At 44.8% G+C, this 22072-nt stretch overlaps 1 protein-coding gene across 2 annotated transcripts in view; it reads left to right on the top strand.

Moving 5' to 3' along the window:
* Nucleotides 1–22072, top strand: part of LOC122790475 (zinc finger protein 521-like) — a 3214752-nt gene that overhangs the window by 1074042 nt on the left and 2118638 nt on the right. For both annotated transcript variants that reach the window (XM_044058016.1, XM_044058015.1), the window contains exon 11: nt 7797–7859. In XM_044058016.1, the coding sequence (XP_043913951.1) occupies nt 7797–7859 (63 nt within the window). The remainder of the gene's footprint in view (nt 1–7796; nt 7860–22072) is intronic.

Here is a 22072-nt window from a genome sequence, read left to right as displayed (position 1 = left end):
ACAGTCCAAGGCGAATGGACCAATTTGGAGTACAATCTGCACATCAATGTTCTAGAGTTGAGGGCAGTGTTTCTAGCGTTGCAACACTTTGCTCCCCTTCTTCCTCTAGGGACAATTGCAGTTCAGACGGACAGCATGTCCGTAGTCTGGTACATAAACAAGCAAGGGGAAACCAAGTCTCATCAACTATGCAGAGAGGCCATGAGAATCTGGCAATGGGCGGAGTCCACAGGTTGTTTTCTGATAGCAACGCACATCCCGGGGTTATCCAACGTCATAGCGGACAGGTTGAGCAGAGCCATCCTGTTACCTCACGAGTGGTCCCTCAAACAGTCAGTTGCGAAGGAAATATTTCGCAAGTGGGGCCAGCCTTCCTGCGATCTGTTTGCGTCTCCAATGAACACCAAATGCAGGAGCTATTTTGCCCTATTACCCCCTCCAGGGGAAGTCCCCAGGGACGCTCTAGTTCACGATTGGCCCCCGGGTCTCCTGTACGCCTTTCCTCCTGTTCCCCTGATTTCAAAATTTCTACAGAAAGCCAGCAACCTGCAAAGGACAATTATCCTCATTGCCCCATTCTGGCCTCGTCAAATCTGGTTTCCCTCTCTTCTGGCACACCAAATGCGGGAACCCTGGATCCTGGACCCAGAGCCGGATCTACTGACCCATACGTCAGGGGTTCTCCACCCCTTGCTTCTCTCCCTCAGACTAGCAGCTTGGCTGCTCCGCTTCCCTTCTTAGCCAGGTCTGATCTTCTATCCCCAGCAGTTCATAATATCCTGGTGGCTTCTCATAAAGCTTCCACTACAAAGATCTACACTAGTAAATGGAACCGTTTTGTGCACTGGGCAACTACACAACAATTGGATCCCGTAATAGCTCCTTTGAATAAGGTCTTGGAGTTTTTAACCGAACTGTTCCACCAAGGGGCTTCTCCTGCCACTTTGAGAGTGCAATTAGCTGCCATATCAACCTTTCATGTGGGGGAAAGTGGGGCTCCTATTATGGCTCACAGACTTTGTAAGGCCTTTCTAAAAGGATCTTTCCATATTAGACCACCGGTTAGAAGTCCTACTTCACCTTGGAACTTGAACCTTCTCTTGTCACAGCTAATGCTGCCACCCTTTGAACCAGCCTCTTCCTGTCCTTTGAAGTTTTTGTCATGGAAGACCCTTTTTCTGGTGGCTATCACATCGGCCAGGCGGGTATCGGAGCTTCAAGCTCTTTCTATTAAACATCCTTATTTGATCTTTCACCCTGATAGAGTATCTCTTCGCACTAATCCATCCTTTCTCCCCAAAGTGTGCTCCGTTAATAATATTAATCAGTCCATTGAACTCCCCACCTTTTTCAAGAACCATTCCAATAAGTTGGTGTATATGTTACACAAGTTAGATGTTCATAGACAACTCAGATTTTACTTGGACAGAACAAAGGATCACAGAAAAACAGACCAGCTTTTTGTAGCCTTCTCAGACAGCAAGAAAGGTATGGCAGTTACAAAACGAACCCTGTCCAAATGGCTTTCTGATTGTATTGTTTTTGTTATACTGCCTCTGAACAATCTTTATCTGTCAAGCCCAAAGGGCACTCTACAAGATCAGTATCTACATCCCTGGCTCATGCAGCCCGCCTGCCGTTAGACACTATTTGTGCGGCTGCCACTTGGTCTAAACCACATACATTCATTTCTCATTACAAAGTAGACAGGATTTCTAGGGACAGGGCAACCTTTGGTTCCACTGTGCTCAGGAACGTTCTCCCCTGAGTTCCTCAGGAACATGGAGCTAGGGACATTACCCAGGTGTAAGAACAAACGGTGAGATTGAACACTCTCACATATAGAAGTTATGTCCTTACCATAACGTTCCATGTGCAGTGTTCATCTCGCCTTTGTTCTTACATTCCCACCCTCCCACCCTCAGGAAGAACGTCCAGTTTAGGTGCCTGGTTTGTTTCTCCTGCTTCTGCCTGGAGCAGTTGTTATGGCTATGTTTTTTAGCTATGTTTATTTTGTTTGGCATGAATGTGTTTTACTCTCTTCTATTTCTGTTGGTTTGCTTGCAAACTAGATCTGAGGTAAAGGCAGAGGGGGATTGTGGGAGTTAGGTTGGTCTCGAGCTTCTTCTCGATGCAGAGCTTTGCTAAGCGGCAGACACAGAGCCGAGGATCGGCTCCGAACCCAGGTGTAAGAACAAAGGCGAGATGAACACTCCACATGGAACGTTATGGTAAGGACATAACTTCTATTTTCTAGCCATGAGGCTACTTTTTCATGCAACTGAGGGTGCCTCTAGGGCTGCCGGGACAGGCGTGGTCATTAGTTAGCACACCTGGCTGTGGCCTTGTGCCTTTTCGGAGCCCTTCAAGGCATCATTCACAAACACTCCCTACGATGGTTCCACTTTATTTGGCAAAACTGTTCATGACACGTTGACACAGAGTGAGAAAGACTATAAGACTTTGTCTGCAAGCAGGATCCACTTCTCTACTCCACAAAGCTCCTTCTCGAGCAATCAGCATGGAGTCATAAAGATGTGGTTTTGGAAGTCTCAGGGTTTTCCCCAGGAAGCTCAGGGTTCATCTTACTCCAGGGTCAGAGTGGGATATGACAAATGCTGCCCTCATGGCAGAGGGGGTCTGAAGAACAAGGGGTCTCGAGATTCATTCTCAGATATACCCTTTCAGAAATCCTGAGGGATTGCACACCTACTTGTGTGTGGAGGCAGTCGGGAGGCATTTATCGCTGCACCCAACAGGCTGGGAGCCCATCATGAATGATCGTTGGGTACTGCAAAAATTCCAGAGGTTACTCTATCCGTTTTCTTCATCCTCCCTCCCTGCAGAAACATCTCCCAGATGTTCCACCCTCTCAGTGAGAGGAGTCAGCCATAGAAATAGTCAGGCTGCTCTCAAAACGAATCAGCAGGCCTATTCCCCCAGACCAGTCGTGATCAGGCATTTATTCCAGTTTCTTTTTGATGCCAAGGAAAACGGGGGACTTAAGACACATTCTGAATCTTTCTACCCTGAACCTGTCTTTTGCAAATACAAAATTTCGGATGGTCACCCTTAGTCCATTCTGCCCTTCCTGCAGATGAATGACTGATTCTTCTTGGTGGATCTTCAGGATGTGTACTATCACATCAAGATGAAGAGATGCTCCTGACAGCCCCTTTGCTTCCAGCTGAGAGCCAGTCATTTTCAGTTCAGAGTGCACCCCTTTAGACTTACCTCTGCCCACCGGGTGTTTACCTAAGTGATGGCGGTAGTGGCAGCTCACCTGCGTCTGCAGGGGATTCAGGTCTTTTTTAACCTGGATGATTAGCTCCTTTCTGCTCCCTCCAGGCATCGACTGATTAAGGCCAGGGATCGTCTTCTCCGTCCCTGGGCATCTTGATAAATCTTATCAAGTCACAACTTGAACCTGCTCATTGGGGCATGGTTGGATAGTACACAGGGCTGAGTGTTTCTGCCTTCAGACAGGTTATTATCACTTCATCACATACATGACATTCTACAGACCCAGCTTCCCTCCAACAGGTATGGTTCTTTGTGTGTTGGGGTCCATGGCAGCCATGATCATCCTTGTCCCAACTGCACGCCTCCACATGAGGGTTCTTCAGTGGACCTTAGTGGTTCAATGGGCCCTTTTCAATTTCCCTTTGTCGCATCCTGTTCAGTTGTCTCAAGTTTACCGGGACTCTCTTCTATGGTGGCTTTGGTCCCCAGACCTTTTGTGCCGCCTTTTTGTTCTTCCTTTCATGGTGACCACAGATGCCTCCCTGCACAGGTGGGAGGGGGGGGGCATTGCATGGGAAGGGCCAATCTGCATATCAGTGTCCTGGAGATGAGGGCGGTGCTTTTGGCGTTGCAATCTCTCCACGCCTTTCTCCCTACTGGGACGATTGCCATCCAGACGGACAATGTGTCTGTGGTCTGATACAACAACAAACAGGGGGGGACGGACCTTGTCTTATCCCCTCTGTCGCGAGGCCATGTGATTGTGGAAGTGGGCGATCTCATCTGACCATTTTCTGGTGGCAAAGCACATTCTGTGCAAGTCCAACATTCTAGCAGACAGGCTTAGCAGATCTGTTCTGATGCCCCATGAGTGGTCTTTGTATCCATCAGTAGCGGACAGGATCTTCCTAAGGTGGGTTCACCCTTGCTGCAATTTCTTCACCTCTCCTTCCAGTGTGAAGTAGAGTGAATATTTCGCTCTGATCCCCACTCTGGGCAAGTCACCCATAGATGCTCTAGTCCATGCTTGGTCCTCCGGTCTCCTATATGCTTATTCTCTTCTACCTCTGATTCCTAAGTTTATCCAGAAAGCATGATGGCTGGGGAGTTCAGTCGTCCTCATTGCCCCATTCTGGCCTCATCAAGTTAGGTTTCCCACTCTGTGGCCTCATCTAGTGTGTCCTCCCTGGACTATGCATCCATTTCCGTATCTGCTTACACACCCATTAGGGGTTTCTTACCTGGATTTACCCGGTTTGAAGCTTACTGCTCCAGTTTCCATGATAGCCAGGACTCACGGGCTCTCTTCTCCTGTCGAAAAGATCCCAGTTGTGGCACACAAGACTTCTACCAGGAAAATCTTCTCTAGCAAATGGAAACATTTTTCGACCTGGACTTCTCAGTATGACCTGGATTCTTTTACGGCACTAGTCCCTCCCATTCTGGACATTTTAGCCCATATTTTTAGTAATGGTGCTAGTTTTTCTACTGTTCAGTTGGCGGCGATCTCTAATTTCCATGTGGGTGAAAACTTGGTTTCCTTAGCTTCATCAAAGCTCTGTAAGATGTTTTTGAAAGGTACCTTTCGTCTCTGGCTTCCAGTTAAGGACCCCACTCCTCCTTGCAGTCTAACCTTTGTGTTGCAGGCTCTGGTTTCTCCACCGTTTGAACCAGCTGTCTGTGTTGATTTGCAATTTTTATCGTGGAAGACTGCCTTTTTGGTGGCTATTACCTCAGCCAAGAGGGTTTCTGAACTTCATGCATTATCTGTTAAGCCCACCTCATTTGATCTTTCATAAAAATAGTGTGTCCCTTCAGACCAACTCATCCTTCTTGCCGAAGGTGGCTTCTGAATCCAATGTTAATCAGGTTATTAATTTGCCATTGTTTTTCCCAAATTTCCAAAACAAGGGGGAGTACAAATTACACTTGCTTGATGTATGCAGGCAACTGCGTTTCTGTCTGCATAGAACCAATGGTATGCGAAAATCGGATCAGCTTTTTGTTTTGTTTTCTCAACCTCATTTGAGAAAGCTTGCTTCTAAAGTTACTCTTGCTCACTGGATTTCTGAGTGTATTTCTTTGGCCTGTCTGTCCAAAGGTTTGTCCCACTGGGCCCTGTCTGGGCATATTCTTCCAGAGTAGTGTCTACTTCTGTGGCCTTTTGGTCCAAGGTTCCAATTGATATTTGTTATGCTGCTACCTTGTCTTTGTTGCATACCTTTATTTCCCATTACAAACTGGATCTTATTTCCAGGAGCAGAGCATCCTTTGGCTCAGCTGTGCTCTGGAGTATCCTTCCATGAGGACCTCCCAGGGTCATAGTAGCTAGGGACTTTGTCCCACAGGTTGAAGATCAAATGAAAACAACTTCTTCAGATAAACTAGTTATGTACTTAACATAACCTTCTATCTGAGTTGTTGCTTTTCATTTCTCTTCAACTGTCCCTCCCTCCTTCCCCCTGCCTTTTTGTGTAGTGGACTGGACACAAGCAGCCATTGGCGTAAGCTGAATGTGTTCGCGCGTGTGTGTCGCTGCCCTTTTTGTCAGTAATAAAAGGAGTTTGTGCGGTGATAGGGTTGGTGCTGTTATGCAACAAACTCAATTTGTAGAGAGGAGGGTGAGCGGGGTATTATGGGTTTAGGAGAAGCTTGGATTTTGGCTCTGATACTGGAGTATACGGCCAAGTCGGATCCGTGCTGGATCAGAGTCCCACAGGATGAAGACAATTGAAAAGCAACAACTCTGATGGAACATTATGGTAAGTACATAACTGTTTTTTATATAATTTCATAAATTTTTGCAAAAGTTGCAGCAAAGCATGTTATATTAAAGAAAACATACAGCGTTATATAGATAGCCTTTTCATCCTGTTTAAGAAAATGTTTCCTTTTCCCAATTTATTGTTTTCTAGCTATAGGCTGTTGTAGCAGCCTGCATTGAGGTTACAGAGTAATGAAATACTAGAATTGGTGTGTTCTTTCTGAGCCTTAGGGTATTAAAACTGAATTATAGAAAGAGTAACATGAGTAAGGGCAAGTATAAGTTGCACCTAATGCCTGAATTTGCCTGCATGTTGTGTAAGTTGTACCTAATGCCTGTATGATGTGATTTAATCTAGATACACAGAATTTAAGATTGCTTTGCATTTATGTTTACAAAAGAAGCTCTTTAATGCAAAGTTTGACATGATATTGCACTTTAAGACTTTCAGGGAGCTGAGCTGCTGGCAGTATTGCTGTGGATAAAGATGCTACAACTTTGGAGTGAAATTTAGACTTTGCATATAGATGTGCATATTGTGCAAAGGGCTTGTAATTGAGACATTCTGTCTGTTTTGTTGAGCAGAGATGAGCTACAGAGCAGTAATTTTTCAGTGCCGCATTTAACTTTTGTAGACTTAAGTGTGTAACCTATGTGGATTAGGCTCTGATAAACCATTGTACACTGCTCTGCAAGGATTTTGGCTTACTCCATACTAAGCAAGATTCATTATAGTGCAAAAAATGACAAGCGTATGTGTCTGCTAGCTGTATTTTAGTTTTTTTTCCCTAATTGGATGGTCTGAGCAGGGCAGAGCCTCCCTATGTGACTACTTTGTACATTGTGTTTTTGTAATGTGTATGGTAGACAGTACTTACACCTGTGTTTGTGTTTCTGTGCGTTTGGTAGAAATGTATATATGTTACAATCCCTGTGCTATATGTTGCAGCGCAAAACGTCACAGCTCCATTTGGAGCACACACCCCAAAGCTTTAGTTTGAAGTACTACAGCTTAAATGCAACTTTGTTGCAGTCTTGTCTGATAAAATGTGTAGCAGAATGTCAGGCTGCAAACAGTTGTCAAACTAACTCTCATATGCTGTGGTTTGACAGCTATTTAGACAGCTGTGAAAATATCAAACTGGAGCTAGGTAATGTTACAAAAAAAGTACAGTGAATAGTTTGTGTTACATAGCAGTGCGTATGGAGCACTTATTTTATTTTTTTGTGCATGTTTGTATGTTTCTATGAAGTGCAGTAGAGGATGTCAGCGCTACTCATCCTTGCCTTCACGTTACAACTCCATTCAAAACAGTGGTTTGTTCCCAAATGCTGCCTTATACCCTTAACATACAAACACACTCACAAGCATATATATTTACGTATAATATGTACTTAAATTCACATATGCCTGTGCACACCCATATTTATACATCACTGTGCATAGGGGGCATATAGGGTTTCACATGTTTGTAGGGTGTTCATTTCAGAGGTTGTTGAAACTACTGATGTGAGTGATTCTTAAACATGTAAATTATTTTTGTGCAGTGCTTTGCATCGTATGCATGTCTCTGAATTACATCAAATCTGAGCAGTGAAACTCTCCTTATTTGGACAGCACAACATGCGCTGCTAGAAAGTTTTAGGATTCCATTCGTGAAGTATGTCATATTGTCTATGTTGGGAATTTAGTTTGCCTGTAAAAGTTTTGATGTATTCTTCAAAATATTAAATAGCTTAAAGTTGGATGTATTTAAATCATACCTTGATAATTTGTCTTACCTTTCAGGTACACCCAGTAGAGGAGGAAACCATGCCTTACCCAGTTCAGATATTGATGTTCAAGTAAAAGGTAACTATAATTGTGGCCTTTTTTTTTTTTTTTTTTTTTTTTTTTTTTATTTAATATAACTGTGATTTTTGTACCCCACACAGTCAGTCAGGGTGGTCTCCCTGCCTGCCATGCCCACCTGTTACAGAATCCTCCATTGATTCCATGCTGGGCACCTCGGCTGTGTCCCTTTGTCTTGTGGGCCTGGACTCATCAGGAAGTTGACCTCCGTGATAGTTATTGGTTAGTTCCAGGGGGCAAGGGATCTGATAAAGGCCACCCGCATGGATTGCGGGAGCTTTTATTCCACTGGTGCTAGTTATAGTCCCTAGTTGTGGAGACTACTAGTGCAGTGATATCAAGTTGACTGCCCTAGAATTTGTCTGAGATGGCCTGTGAAGCCTCTGGTCTCTCCAGTGGTGGTTGCACAGGCATTGTGGTTCCCCGCACCCCAACTCACTGTCCTCCTGGGATAAAGAGTTGACAGTCCTATAAAGGTGCTTTGATGCATAAACTTGTAAGTAACCAACGCATTTAAGGTATTGCTCTAATACATTGATTTTTCATTAAGCACAGTACATCGATATCTAGATGTTCATCATGTTTCACTGAGCAGTCCTAACAAATGGGTTATCCGGCTCCCAGTAGTCCTCAGTCGGCCTTATTCGAAAGGTAAATAAAAATTACGTTGGTTGCCGCCAGTTGCAAAGGACTTAAGGCCGTCTGATACAAAAGGTGGCAGCTGACGTCACTTCCTCAGTCTTCCTTGACACAGAGCCCGAAGCAGAAGCTTTTCATGCATGAGTGCCAGTCGGCAGTTTACCTTTGTTGGTTTCCAACTACAAGAGTTGAAGTCTACTACAGCTAAGTACCCCGTTGGGGATCCTCTTTTCTTGTCTTAACGAATGTCAGAAAAAAAGTTAATAATTGCCTTAACTGTGAAAAACAGATTCCCCATAGGGATTTTCATTTTTATTGCGTTATCTGTTTAGGCCTTGACCACGATGTTCCCAAGTATGATCTCTGTGTTTCCTTTAATCCACGTACTATCCATCATCGGGCTAAGATTTTGGCTAGACATTTTGGAGTTTGGCCTAAGTTTGTTGGTATGACGTCCGCCGGTCTTAAGACTTCGGATGCTCTGAAGAAAAGTAAGGATAAGGACCACTACAGGCCTCAGAAAACTAAGTCCTCGGATGAGGTTAAGTTGGTCGTCAGTCAGGCGGTAGCTAGTGAGATGCCTTTGCAGTCCCTGCAGTCTGCAGATGTACAACCATAGGCCTTGACCGAGTCCGAGTCCCTTAGGCCTTCAGCCTCCGTTTTGCTTTCCGACCTGTTGCCGGTCACCTCTGCTGGAGCCAGAGCCGCCAAGCTGACTCAGGTGTCAGAGGCCTCCATTTTGCGTTCTGACAGCAAACTTCTTCCTTCAACCTCTGTTTAACTTCGGTTGCCAGGCCTCCCGAGTCCTTCAGGCTTGCAGGTAAATCATCCATTCGTAAGCCTGTAAAAAGACAGGCTCCAGCTTCTTCTTGTTCCCCTCAATCCCAAATGGTTAAAATGGCTAATGAATTGTTGACTCTTATTCGGGGGTTCTCCGCCTCCTCCCCTTAAAAGGAGTAGGGATGTTTCTCCTGAGGTTTTGTCCTGCTCAGGTTCTGATTCTTCAGCATTTCTGCTGATGAAGAGGAATTTCCTCAGGCTTTTTCTCCTTTTGAGGATTCAGATGCAGAGGAGTCCATCCCTTTGGCCTCTCCTCCAGAGGATTTCTCTTTTGGTGATACTTTAAATACCCTCGGGAATATTTTAAATGGGAAAGTCAGGATTATCCCCAATCTAAGAAACGGATTAGGGAGTTTCTGGATTTACCTCAGCAAAAGCCTCTTGCTATTCCCTCTGTGTTGGAAGTTGTTGATGTTTTTCTGGAAAATTCCTGGTCTCCAAATTTGGTTCTTCCTGCTCCCAGGAAACCTGACCAGTACTACAGAGTCCCTGATTCTCATCTGTTTCTTTTCAAGAATCCTTTAGGGGATCCAGAGGTTATTTCTCAGGGCCCTAAAGGAGTTAAGGCCACTGTTACCAGGAATCTTGTTCCCTCTGACAAGGGAGTCTAGGAACCTAGATAGGTGGGGCAAGAAGGATTATACCTCTGCCACCCTAGCCATTGGGGCTACTAATTGTCTATTTCATATGCTGAAGTACCCAGCAGCACACCTTGGAGGCTATTAAGTCTAGGATAGCAAGTGTACCTCTTTTGGCAGAGAGTAAAGACATAGGATTTACTGAATTCTGCTAGTCTGGTCAATAAGCGTTCTTTGCATTGTGGTTTTGACATTCTTGAGGCCTCCAGCAGTGCTATGGCTACTGGATCTGTTATTCGAAGGCATACTTGGCTCAGAGAACAGCCTCTTCCAGAACCTTTCAAGGCTAAGCTTTTGGATGTACCTTTGCATAAAGACAGTCTTTTTGGCAGCAAAGCAGAGGAGGTACTGAAGAAGATGGAGGATAAGGCCAAGTCTATGCAAACTGTAAAGGATTTTCTGCAAGTTCACCCTCCTCAGATTAAAAGGAATTATCCTTCCAAGAGTTGGACCTTTCTTGATACAAGCAGGCAGAACCGTTCCAGGACTAGAGGTTACAAATCTTCTAGAGGGCAGGGGGCTACCCCTCAAAGGTCTAGGCGTTGGCAGGCTTCCACTTCTAAAGGGGAATCTCCAAGCCTACATCTCAATCAAAACACTCACAATGACTTTTTACAACTTCTGCTTGTTCTTGCTTGCCGGGAGATTCCTTTAGGGGGAAGGTTGGCCCTTTTTGCAGATGTCTGGGCCACTATCACAGACGACAAATGGGTGCTCAGAATGGTATCCCTTGGACACAAGTTTTCTTTCTGCACCTTTCCAACTCCTAAGGGATTCCTGGGCATTCCTCCAAACCAAAGGGCAGAAGTAGAAAAACAAATTTTGTCTGTCTCACCTGGGAGCAATAGAATCAGTTCCTGCTCAGCAGGTAGGCCAGGACTTTTTTTCCAGGCTTTTCCTAGTTCTAAAAAAAAGAAGGCACCTGGCATTCTGTCCTGGATCTTTCCAATGTTCATCATGTTACACTGCTGCAGTCATCACACTTGGGTTATCCTGCCGTCAGGCGGTCCTGCAGTCGGCCAGAGTTCCAAAGTCTTGGTCCGGCGTCGGTTGCTGTCGCTTCTTCCCTGACGTCAGTGCGCCAGGGGTATATAAGATGCATTCGACCCCATTTTCTTCAGTCTTTCTTGCTGCGCGGTGCCCGAAGCAGAAGCAGTTCGCAAGTGCCGGTTGGCCGACTCCTGAGATTTTCGAAGTTGAATTTCAGATCCGAAGTTTTCAATAAAGCTAAGTACCCCATTGGGGAAACTTTTTTCTTGCCTCAGACTGATGTCAGAAAAAGTTAATAATTGTATTTCTTGTGGGAAGCAAATACCTCATAAGGACTTCCACTCTTACTGTATTCCATGCCTATGCCCTGATCAAGACGTCACTAGTTGTCGGTTTTGTGCTAGATTTAACAAACGCACTATAAAAAGCCGTTTTGATTTTGCTTTGCACTACTTTGGCCGAAGGTTCAATTATACTATGCCGTTGGATCAACCGACGACCGTAATTCCAAAAAAACGCAAAGACAAGGATAAAGACAGGCATCCGAGGTCCAAAACCGACGACGAAACCTCTTCTAGGCCAGTCGCCAGTTCTCCGGTTCTCAGTGAGGTGCTTTCGCAGTCCCTGACACCCGCTACCTCAGAGCCACAGGCCACCTGTGACTCCCACGTGGTGACAACTAGGCCTCTGGAAACTCAAAGTTTTGGGCATACGGAAACTAATCCCTCAGATGGGTCTGGAGCCACTGAACAGGCACCAGCTTCTGAGGGTGTTTTCAGACTTTCACAACTTACCATAAAATCAACAGCCAAGACAAAGGTACCTTTAAAGACAAAGAAACAAGTACAGCATTCTCCTGGACAGTCCTCCATGCCTAAGAAACAGATGCTTAAAATGGCCGAAGACCTCATTACTCTAATCAGGGGTTCCCATCTCCCTCCTGAGAAAAGGCCTAGCCAGGATACAGACTATGACTCCTCTGATCAGGTTTCCATTTCCTCTGATTCCTCTTCAGACCAGGGATACTCTTTACTCCCCCCTATGAGGACTCTGATGCTGAGGAATCTATCCCTTCAGCCTCCCCTCCTGAGGATTACTCTTTTGGGGAAACTTTACATACCATGAGGGAACATTTCCATTGGGAAAGGCAGGAATATTCAGAATCCAAGAAAAGGCTCAGGGATTTCCTCTTATTGCCTCAGCACAAGCCCCTGGCTATTCCACCTGTACTAGACATTGTGGATGATGTGTTCTCTGAATCCAGCTTATCTCCTGACTCTTTGCCGCCTGCTTCAGCCAAGCCAGGTAGGTATTATAGAGTCCCTGACTCTCACAAGTTTCTTTACAAAAACCCTTCTGCATCATCTGATCCAGAAACTATTTCCCAGGGTCCAAAAGGGGTTAAGGCTTCCATTGCAAAAAATCAAGTACCCTCTGACAGAAATTCCAGAGCTTTGGATAGATGGGGGAAGAAAGTATACAAGTCTACAACTTTAGCAATAAGAGCTTTAAATTGCCAGTTTCACATGCTTAAGTACCAACAATATTTAATGGCTCAGTTAAAACAGAAAATGCTTGCTAGCTCAGAAGCTCCTGATTGTAAAGAAAGGCAGGATTTATTGCATGCAGTTGAACAGGGGGAAAACATAATCTGCAATGTGGTTTTGATTCTTTAGAGGCGTCTTGTAGAGCCGCACTTACAGGTTCTGTTATTCGAAGACATGCTTGGTTAAAAGAACAGAGTTTACCTGAACATGTTAAGGCAAAGTTATTGGATGCTCCTTTACAACATGATACCTTGTTTGGTGCTAAGGCAGAAGAGGTGTTAAAGAAAATGGAGGATAAAGCTAAATCTATGCTAACAGTGAAGGATTTCTTACAAGTACAGCCACCTTGGTTTAGCAGAAATTGGCCAACAAAAAATTGGTCCTTTCCAGTGTCAGACAGGCCACAGAGAGGCAGATACAGACGCCTAAGAGGCAGATCTCAACCCCAAGGTTCAAACAGACGACAGTGGGGCACCTCAACCCCAAAAGGAGGTGAGGACAATTCTCAACCTTACAGGAAACAGTCACAATGACTTTCCCTTGCGTACGCCAAGCACGTCACTTCTGGAAGCCCCCTTTAGGGGAAAACTAACACTTTTTTCTCAAAACTGGCAAACAATCACCCAAGACAAATGGGTCCTGAATATTTTGTCTCAAGGTTACAGATTCCACTTCCATACTTTACCAAAGCTAAAAGGAATGCCAGACCTGCCACAAAATCAATGGGCAGAGGCACAAAAACAAATTTCAGCCCTCATGGACATGAGCGCCATACAAAAAGTACCACAACAAGGACAAGGATTTTACTCAAGACTCTTCCTGGTCCCCAGAAAGGCCAAAGCCTGGAGGCCTATACTGGACCTTTCAATTCTGAATACTTAACTGGATATTCCGAAATTCAAAATGTTGACATTACAGCAGCTTCTACCCATGCTCGGCAAGAAGGCTTGGCTTGTTACTCTGGACCTCAAAGAGGCATACCTGCATGTTCCTAAGAGACAAAATTGCAGAAGATACCTCAGCTTCAAAGCTGGTACAATGCACTACCAATTCTCTGCACTGCCCTTTAGCTTATCTACTGCGCCCAGGGTCTTCACACTTCAGAGAGTCCCCAGCACCTGTAATTGCATTTTGCAGACAAAAAGGAATTCAAATATATCCATACCTGGACGACTGCCTCATTCAAGCAGAGACAAAGGACATTCTTCTACAGCATCTGGTGTTTGTGAAAAGGTTGCTAATTTTTCTAGGGTACACAGTAAACGAAAAGAAGTCAAAACTAGTGCCCTCACAACAGATTACATTCTTGGGTGCCAGCTTAAATACAACGGCCCAGATGACTTACCTCACGCCAGACAACCAAGTGCAACTAACTCAATATTTTCAACTACTGGCAAAAACGTCCCATCTCCCTGCAAGAAAAATTCTGCAGGCCCTGGGATTCATGGCATCTTGCATACTACTAATACCATATGCCAGACTGCATATGAGGAAATTACAGTGGTACCTAAGAAGTGTTTGGACCCAACATTCTCACAGTCTAGAAGCAGTAATTCCAATAATTCCCTGCCTTCAACAGGAGTTTCGATGGTGGGCACAGGCATGTCACCTAAACAAGGGTCAGCCTTTTACCCAACCCACAGCCAGGCAAACTCTAACAGATGCTTCGGATTACGCCTGGGGAGCACACATGGCAGGAACATGCATTCAGGGCAAGTGGACCACAGACCAGATGCATCTTCACATCAAACAAAAGGAGATGTTGGCTGTTCAGAATGCCCTAACAGCTTTCAAGGACCTTCTACACCCAGGACAACTATTACTAAAGACAGACAACACCACAGTAATGTGATACATAAACAAACAAGGGGGAACTCACTCTTACCCCCTATGCAGGCAAGCCATGACCTTGTGGAACACATCTCTAACGTACCGAGTTCACCTGCAAACACAATTCCTGCCAGGAAAGAAAAATACTCTGGCAGATGACCTAAGCAGAAATATCATGGACCTTCACGAATGGAAATTGAACCCACAAATCTTCAGCATAACACAAAAATGGGGATGCCCAGACATAGATCTTTTTGCCTCCCCAATGAATTGTCAACTACAAAAATTCTGCACAAGGACTTATCACAAACAAGCATGGAAAGTGGATGCTCTTCTGTTCAGCTGGAAAAACCTAAAAGTCTATGCCTTCCCACCACTGCCTCTCCTTTCAAAGGTACACCTAAAAGCCAGACAAGAAAAACCACAGATGAATCCTGATTGCTCCAGACTGGCCATGCCAGCACTGGTACCCTATCTTAAGGAACTTGGCTCAGCACCCACCATGGATTTTGCCCCAAATTCCACACCTTCTGACTCAACAAAGCAATCAGATCCTGCACGGTCATCTCAAAACCCTAAACCTGGCTGCATGGCAGATACTTTAGTCAAACAGGCAGCACCTGTCTGTAAAGCTGTTAAGGATGTCATTTTGGAGGCCAGGAGGCCTAGCACCAGGAAAGCTTACTAAAAATGGAAGAGATTCTGCGCCTGGAACCAGGCTCACAGCCTTGACCCTCTTGTTCCAAACATTCCTCAGATTTTACAATACTTAACTGAGATGCTGGACAGAGGCCTATCCTTTTCATCAATTAAAATTCACGCCTCTGCCATTTCTGCACATTACAACAAGGATCCTCCTTTATTCTCTCATCCCTTGCTAAAGCAGTACCTCAGAGGGGCTAAAAACATAAGACCGCCCCAGAGAGCCCCAACACCAACTTGGGACCTCAATTTTGTTTTGGAAAAACTGACCCTACCACCTTTTGAGCCAGCCAATACAACCGATCTAAAATTTTTATCATGGAAAACAGCTCTGCTTCTTGGCAGTAACTTCAGCACGAAGAGTCTCAGAGCTACAGGCATTAATGGCAGTGGAACTTTTATAATTTTTCATCAGGATAGGGTATCTTTAAGGACAAACCCTACCTTCATGCCAGAGGTGGTATCTAGTGTGGCTCTTAACCAAACCATCCATTTGCCTACTTTTTATCCAAACCCCCAAAATAAAGGGGAGAAACTTCTGCATTCTTTGGACATACACAGGCAGCTACACTTCTACTTGGACAAAACAAAAGCTTTCAGGGAAAACTGATCAACTGTTAGCATATGCTGCAGGATCACAAGGCAAGGCTATCTCAAAGCAGACTATATAAAAATGGATAGGACACTGTGTTCAGTACTGCTACACACAGCATGGAAAATCATTCCCTAGTAACATTAGGCCTCTTTCCACCAGGGCAACAGCCACTTCAGCAGCCTTTCTCAGAGGAGTACCTACCAAGGAAATTTTGGAGGCTGCAACTTGGAGTTCAGTGCACACCTTCACTAAGCATTAGCACCTGCCTCTTTACTCTAAATCCAGAGCAGTATTTGCCACTGCAGTTCTGCAGGGCCTCTTAACCAATCCTAACTCTTTATAGACCAGCCACCCAAACTTAGCTTTAGGATTCAACCCAAGTGTGATGACTGCAGCAGTGTAACATGATGAACATAATACAGTTTTGTACCTACCATAAATGTAGATGTTTAAGTGTTCACACTGCTGCAGTCCAGGTTACCCTCCCTCCATCCCTCTGAACTAGCTGGACTTACCTATACCCTTTTATCCTATACAACCTTTGGGGGTGTATTTGCTGGTAACTGAAGGTATTGTTTTTATTTTATATGCATGTTTTTGATTAGCAATATGTATTGCCTACCCTCTTGGGGGCACCTGACATCTGGGGCAAGAAAAACTGAAGAAAATGGCGTCAGATGCATCTTGTATACCCATGGTGCACTGACGTCAGGGAAGAAGCGACAGCAACTGACACCGGACCAAGACTTTGGAACTCTGGCCAACTGCGGGACCGTCTGACGGCAGGATAACCCAAGTATGATGACTGCAGCAGTGTGAACACTCGAACATCTACATTTATGGTAGGTACAAAACTGTACTTTCTGAGCTCTTTTCTAGTAATTCCAAAGTTCAAAATGCTCACTCTGCATCAGTTGCTACCACTGCTAGAAAAGGAGTCCTGGCTGGAGCCTTGGATCTCCAAGGCTTATCTGCACATTCCTGTCAGGGAAAGTTGCAGGTAGTACCTTCGTTTCAGAGTGGGCGAGCAACATTACCACTTCTCTGCGCTGCCCTTTGGTTTATCTACTGCTCCTAGTCTTCAGAAAGTGCCTGGCCCCAGTCATTGCTTCATTGCTTTTTGCAGGTAGAAGAAAATTCAGATTTACCCATACTTGGATGACTGTCTGATTCAAGCAAGTTCTCAGGAACAGCTATTAAAGGATCTGGAATTCATAAAGACTCTTCTCTCTTCCCTGGCTTACAGTCTCAGTGTGGAAAAATCAAAAATGGTACCATCAAGGTAGATAATATTCCTGGGAGCGAGTCTGAACACAGCCGCCCAGATGATATATCTCACCCAAGGGAAGCAGGCAACTCTTTCAGTTTACTTCAAGGACTTGGCATGCCTGTCCCAGCTCCCTGCAAGGAAATATTTGCAAGCTCTGGGATTCATGGTATCTTGTATTCTCATGATTTCATATGCAAGACTGCATATGAGGAAATTGCAATGGTACCTCAAAAAGATTTGGTGTCAACACACAGAGGACTTGGATATGATGATTCCTCTGCTTTCATCTCTGCAGGCGGAGTTTATATGGTGGGCAACAGCCTGTCTACAAAATAAAGGCATGCCTTTTCGGATACCTCTTACCACTCAAGTTCTAACTACAGACACATCGGACTACGCCTGGGGAGCACACCTGGATGGCAGATGCATAAATGGATGCTGGAACGCCCAGCAGATGCACCTGCACATAAATGTAAGAGTTGATAGCAGTTCAGTAGGCCTTACTAGATTTCAAGCATCTTCTTTCTCCAGGGACCCTGCTTGTCAGGACAGACAACACCGTGGTCATGTGGAAGATCAACAAGCAGGGAGGGACTCGCTCTTACCGCCTGTGTAGGCAAAGCAAGAGTCTTTGGTCCATGGCAGCATCCCTGGACCTGCATCTCCTAGCTCAGTTTCTTCCAGGAAGGCTCAGTGTTTTGGCAGACCAGTTGAGCAGGCAAACCCAGGATCCTCATGAGGGGCAGCTGAACAGAACAGTCTTTTACAGCATCATTCAACATTGAGGCACGCCTCAGGTGAATCTTTTCACCTCCCCAGACAACCATCTGCTACCTCTGTTTTGCACCAGACAGCAGCACAGCAGAGCCTGGAAAGTGGATGCTCTGTCCTTCCCTTGGACATTGCTATCAGTGTACGCCTTCCCTCCTCTTCGTCTTCTTCCCAGAGTATTAGTGAAGATCAGGGACGAATGTCCAAGGACTGTTCTCATAGCTCTGGACTGGCCCAGACAGCATTGGTATCGGCTGCTTCGCAGTCTCTCCCATCTTCCTCTAAAGCCAGATCTTTTGGTTCAGGAAAGGGGAAAAATTCTACAACCTCCTCTTCAGTCTCTCCATTTGGCAGCATGGCTCATTGTATGACTCCTTCCCTTTCTTCCTCCCTTTCCCAACAGGTGGTTGACGTGCTGAGGGAGGCCAGGAGGCCTAGCACTAGGAAGTCCTATGCTGGCAAATGGGACAGGTTTTCTCAGTGGATGCAGGCAAGAGGGGAGTCTGCTTCTCAACCTACCCTTCCTTTGTTCCTGGAATACCTGGCTGATTTGCTTCAGTGTGGTCTTTCTTTTTCCTCTTTCAAGATCCATGCTTCAGCCATCTCTACTCATTGTTCTCTTGAACAGCCCATTTTCTCTCATCCCCTAATGAAAATGTTACTCAGAGGTGCTTGCAATTTAAAACCTCGCAGAAGAGCACCTACTCCAGCCTGGGATCTTAATTTTGTTCTAGAGAAGCTCACTCTTCCTTCTTTTGAGCCAGCTGCCTCTGCAGATGTAAAGTTTCTCTCTTGGAAGACTGCCTTCCTCTTGGCTATAACTTTAGCAAGGAGGGTTTCGAAGCTGCAAGCTTTGATGTCCGTGGAGCCTTTTCTTATTTTCCATGCCAATAGTCTCTCAGAACTAATCCCTCCATTATGTCTAAGGTGGTTTCCAGCCTGACTCTTAATCAGTCTATACATCTTCCTACCTTCTTTCGTAATCCTCGCAATAGAGGTGAAAGGGATTCTACATTCTCTTGATGTGCACAGACAGCTCATGTTTTACCTGGACAGGACTAAAGAACTTCGGAAATGAGCACAGTTATTGGTCTGTTTTGCCCCTGGAGCCCAGGGCAAGGCTATTTCTTAGCAGACCATTTCTAAATGGACTGCACATTGCATTACTTTTTGTTGTTCCACTCATGGCAAACCTCCGCCTCAAGGGGTTAGAACCCACTCTACTAGAGCGGCTTCCACATCTGCAGCCTTTCTAAGGGGTGTCCCTACTAAAGACATTTTGGAGGCTGCCAGATGGTCTTCTGTTCACACTTTCAGAAAGTATTAGAATTTGCCTCTGTTTTCCAGAGCCAGGGCAGGGTTTGCCACTGTGGTGTTGCCGGGCATTATCGGCATTATCTCCAGCCCTTGATATGCTGTTGGTTCCTCGCCCCTTTTTTCTCTGAGCTTTGGTAATCAACCCATTTGTTAGGACTGCAACAGTGAAACACGATGAACATAGTACAGTTGTGTACACTTAACATAAATGTAGATGTCTGAGTGTATTCACCTTTGCAGTCCTGGTTTACCTTCCTCCTTCACCCTTTTTTTGGTCCTCTCCTATTTTCTTTTCCTGAGGTACAGGCTTAATTTGTTATTTATCAAATTGGATTTTGGTGTAAGCCTTATTTTCTGGGGGCTCTTGACTTTTATGGCAAGAAAGTCTGAGGAAGTGATGTTGGCTGCCTCCTTTTGTATAGGATGCCCTGGCGTCCTTTAAAACTGACTGCAAACAACAGCGTTTTTACTAACCTTTGGTATTCTGGCCGACTGAGGGCTACTGGGAGCCGGATAACTCATTTGTTAGGACTGCAACAGTGAATACACTCGAACATCTACATTTATGGTAAGTGTACACAACTGTACTTTCTAATGTATTAGTCATTGTTTATGTATGACTTTATCAAATGCTGAAGTTAAATCTGTAAAAATTACATCAGAGCACAATTTTTCATTCATGGCTGTTGTATTGATTTAGAACATCACAGGTGGTAATAGATCTATTTTCAACATATGCGTGTTGATATACATGGTTTCAAGTACCAATCTTTCCATTTATGACTAAAATGTATCCAATATAACCTTCTCCATTATTTTTCCACAACTTGAAAGTAAACTTATGGGTCTGTATGACTCCTGGTTTGCCCTCCTCCCCTTTCCCTTAGACAGGTTTAACAAGTATATGCCTCCAGTCTTGAGGACTTTCCCCATATTTGTACGATCTAGTAAATAAATCAAGTGGTACTGTAAGTTCATGTTGAAGTGTCCTCAGGTTATTATTGCCAGATGTTGTGTAGTCCAATCTCACCTTCATTTTTACATATGGGCTCGGAGCCGATCCTCTGCTCCGACTCGGCTGGTTTACAAGCTCGGAGACTTCTGGTTGGCTCTTGGCTAAGCAGGTGTCCCATAGTGCACCATTACAAACCCCATATCTCGTTTGCCGCGTCGACGAGTTCGGTTGTGCTTCTTTTGGCTCTGGGTAAGTGTTAAAATTCTTCTATTTAAATTTTGCATTACAGTTATTACGGTGTTGTAAGGTGATGATATCGTAGGCAGTAGTGTTGTTTGCCCTTTTCGGTGCATTCTTAGCTTAAACTTGTTGTTGGTTGGTATCCTGTGTGCCGGTTTAGAGTTCTTGTAGGCGTTGTTGCGCTTTTTTCCTTATCGGGTAGCTTGTGGTGGTTTTCCGTTGACAGTTAACAGGGGCTTCTGTTACTCTGTTGTCTTTCTAGACCGTTATTGGCAGCTTAGTTTCCTTAATCTGAGATTGTATTTTTGGCGGGGATCCGCTGGTTATTTGCTAAGGGTTGGAGTTCCTCCCTTAGTACATAAGTTATATACAGTTTTCTGTCTGTTTTCTGGTCTGTTTAAATTAGAAGACCCAATTCTGTCCCACCGGGCTAGGCCCATTTAAGTTAGAGGACCTAATCCTTGTGGTACTTCTTTCTGTACGACTAGGCACGTTTTAGTTACAGGACCTTAACAAATTGTTACCACATAGTTATTTGCAATTTCTGTGAGTGTGTGTTTTTCTGGTCTGTTTAAATTAGAAGACCTAGATGTTCTTAGTGTTTCACTGTTGCAGTCATTACATTTGGGTAATCTGCTGGCAGGTTGCCCTCAGTCGGCCTGAATATCAGCGTCTTGGGTCCTGCGTCGGCTGCTGTCGCCTCTTCCATGACGTCAGGTCGTCAGGGGTATAAAACATGTAGCCGACCCCATTTTCTTTAGTCCTTCTTGCTGCGTGGTGCCCGAAGCAGAAGCAGTTCGCAAGTGACGGTCGGCAGACTCCTGAAATTTTCGCATTCGAGTTTCAGAACCAAAGTCTTCAATTAAAGCTAAGTACCCCATTGGGGAAACTTTTTCTTGCTCCGTACCGATGTCAGTAAAAGTTAATAATTGCATTACTTGTGGGAAGCAAAGACCTCATAAGGATTTCCATTTGAACTGTATTCCTTGCTCAGGCCCAGATCATAATGTGCCTTGCTGTTGGTTTTGTATTAGATTTAACCAATGCACTATTAAGCGTCGATATATCTTTGCTTCAAAATATTTTGGAAACCGATTTAACTACCCTGAAATGTTGTTGGATAGCAATCCAACTAACTGAGTTCACAAAAAACACAAAGAAAAGGACAGACCGTTGAGGTCCAAAACTGACGAAGCTTCTCCTAAGCCAGTCGCCAATACTGGTGTTTTCGCAGTCCCTGATACCCGCTACTTTCGAGTCACAGGCCTCTTCCGAGACCCATGTGGAGTCGGGCATGCCGCAAGATTCTCAAAGTATTTTACCCGCGGATGTCTCTCCCTCAGATGGGTCCTGAGCCGCTGAGCAGGCACCGGCTTCTGAGGGTGTTTTCAGGCTTCAGCATTTTCTATATAAAACAGACGCCAGCTTCAAAAACAAAGACAAAAGTAACTTCTAATGCTAAAAAACTGATGCATGAGCCACGTGCTCAGGCCTTTATGTCCAAAAAAAAGATCAAAGTGGCTGAAGACTTAATTACCTTGATCAGGGGTTCCCAACCCCCCGATAAGAGGCCTAGGCAAGACACGGATTATGAATCTTCAGATCAGGTTTGTATTTCTTCTGATCAGGAATTTGCTATACCACCCTATGAGGATTCAGATGCAGAGGAATCCATCCCATCTGCATCTCCTCCTGAAGATTATTCCTTTGGAGAAACATTGCATACTTTGAGGGAACATTTTCATTGGGAGAGTCGATTTCTCAGAATCAAAAAAGAGGCTTAGGGATTTCCTCCTTCTCCCTCAGCATAGGCCTTTAGCCATACCTCCTCCTGTATTAGACATTGTTGATGATGTGTTTTCGGAATCAGGCATGGCTC

Source organism: Protopterus annectens, chromosome 16.part0 (genome assembly GCF_019279795.1).
Source record: "Protopterus annectens isolate FY-2018-M chromosome 16.part0, PAN1.0, whole genome shotgun sequence".
NCBI lineage: Eukaryota > Metazoa > Chordata > Ceratodontiformes > Protopteridae > Protopterus > Protopterus annectens.
The sequence above is the reverse complement of the archived record's forward strand: the minus strand, read 5'-3'. Positions and strand labels throughout refer to the sequence as shown.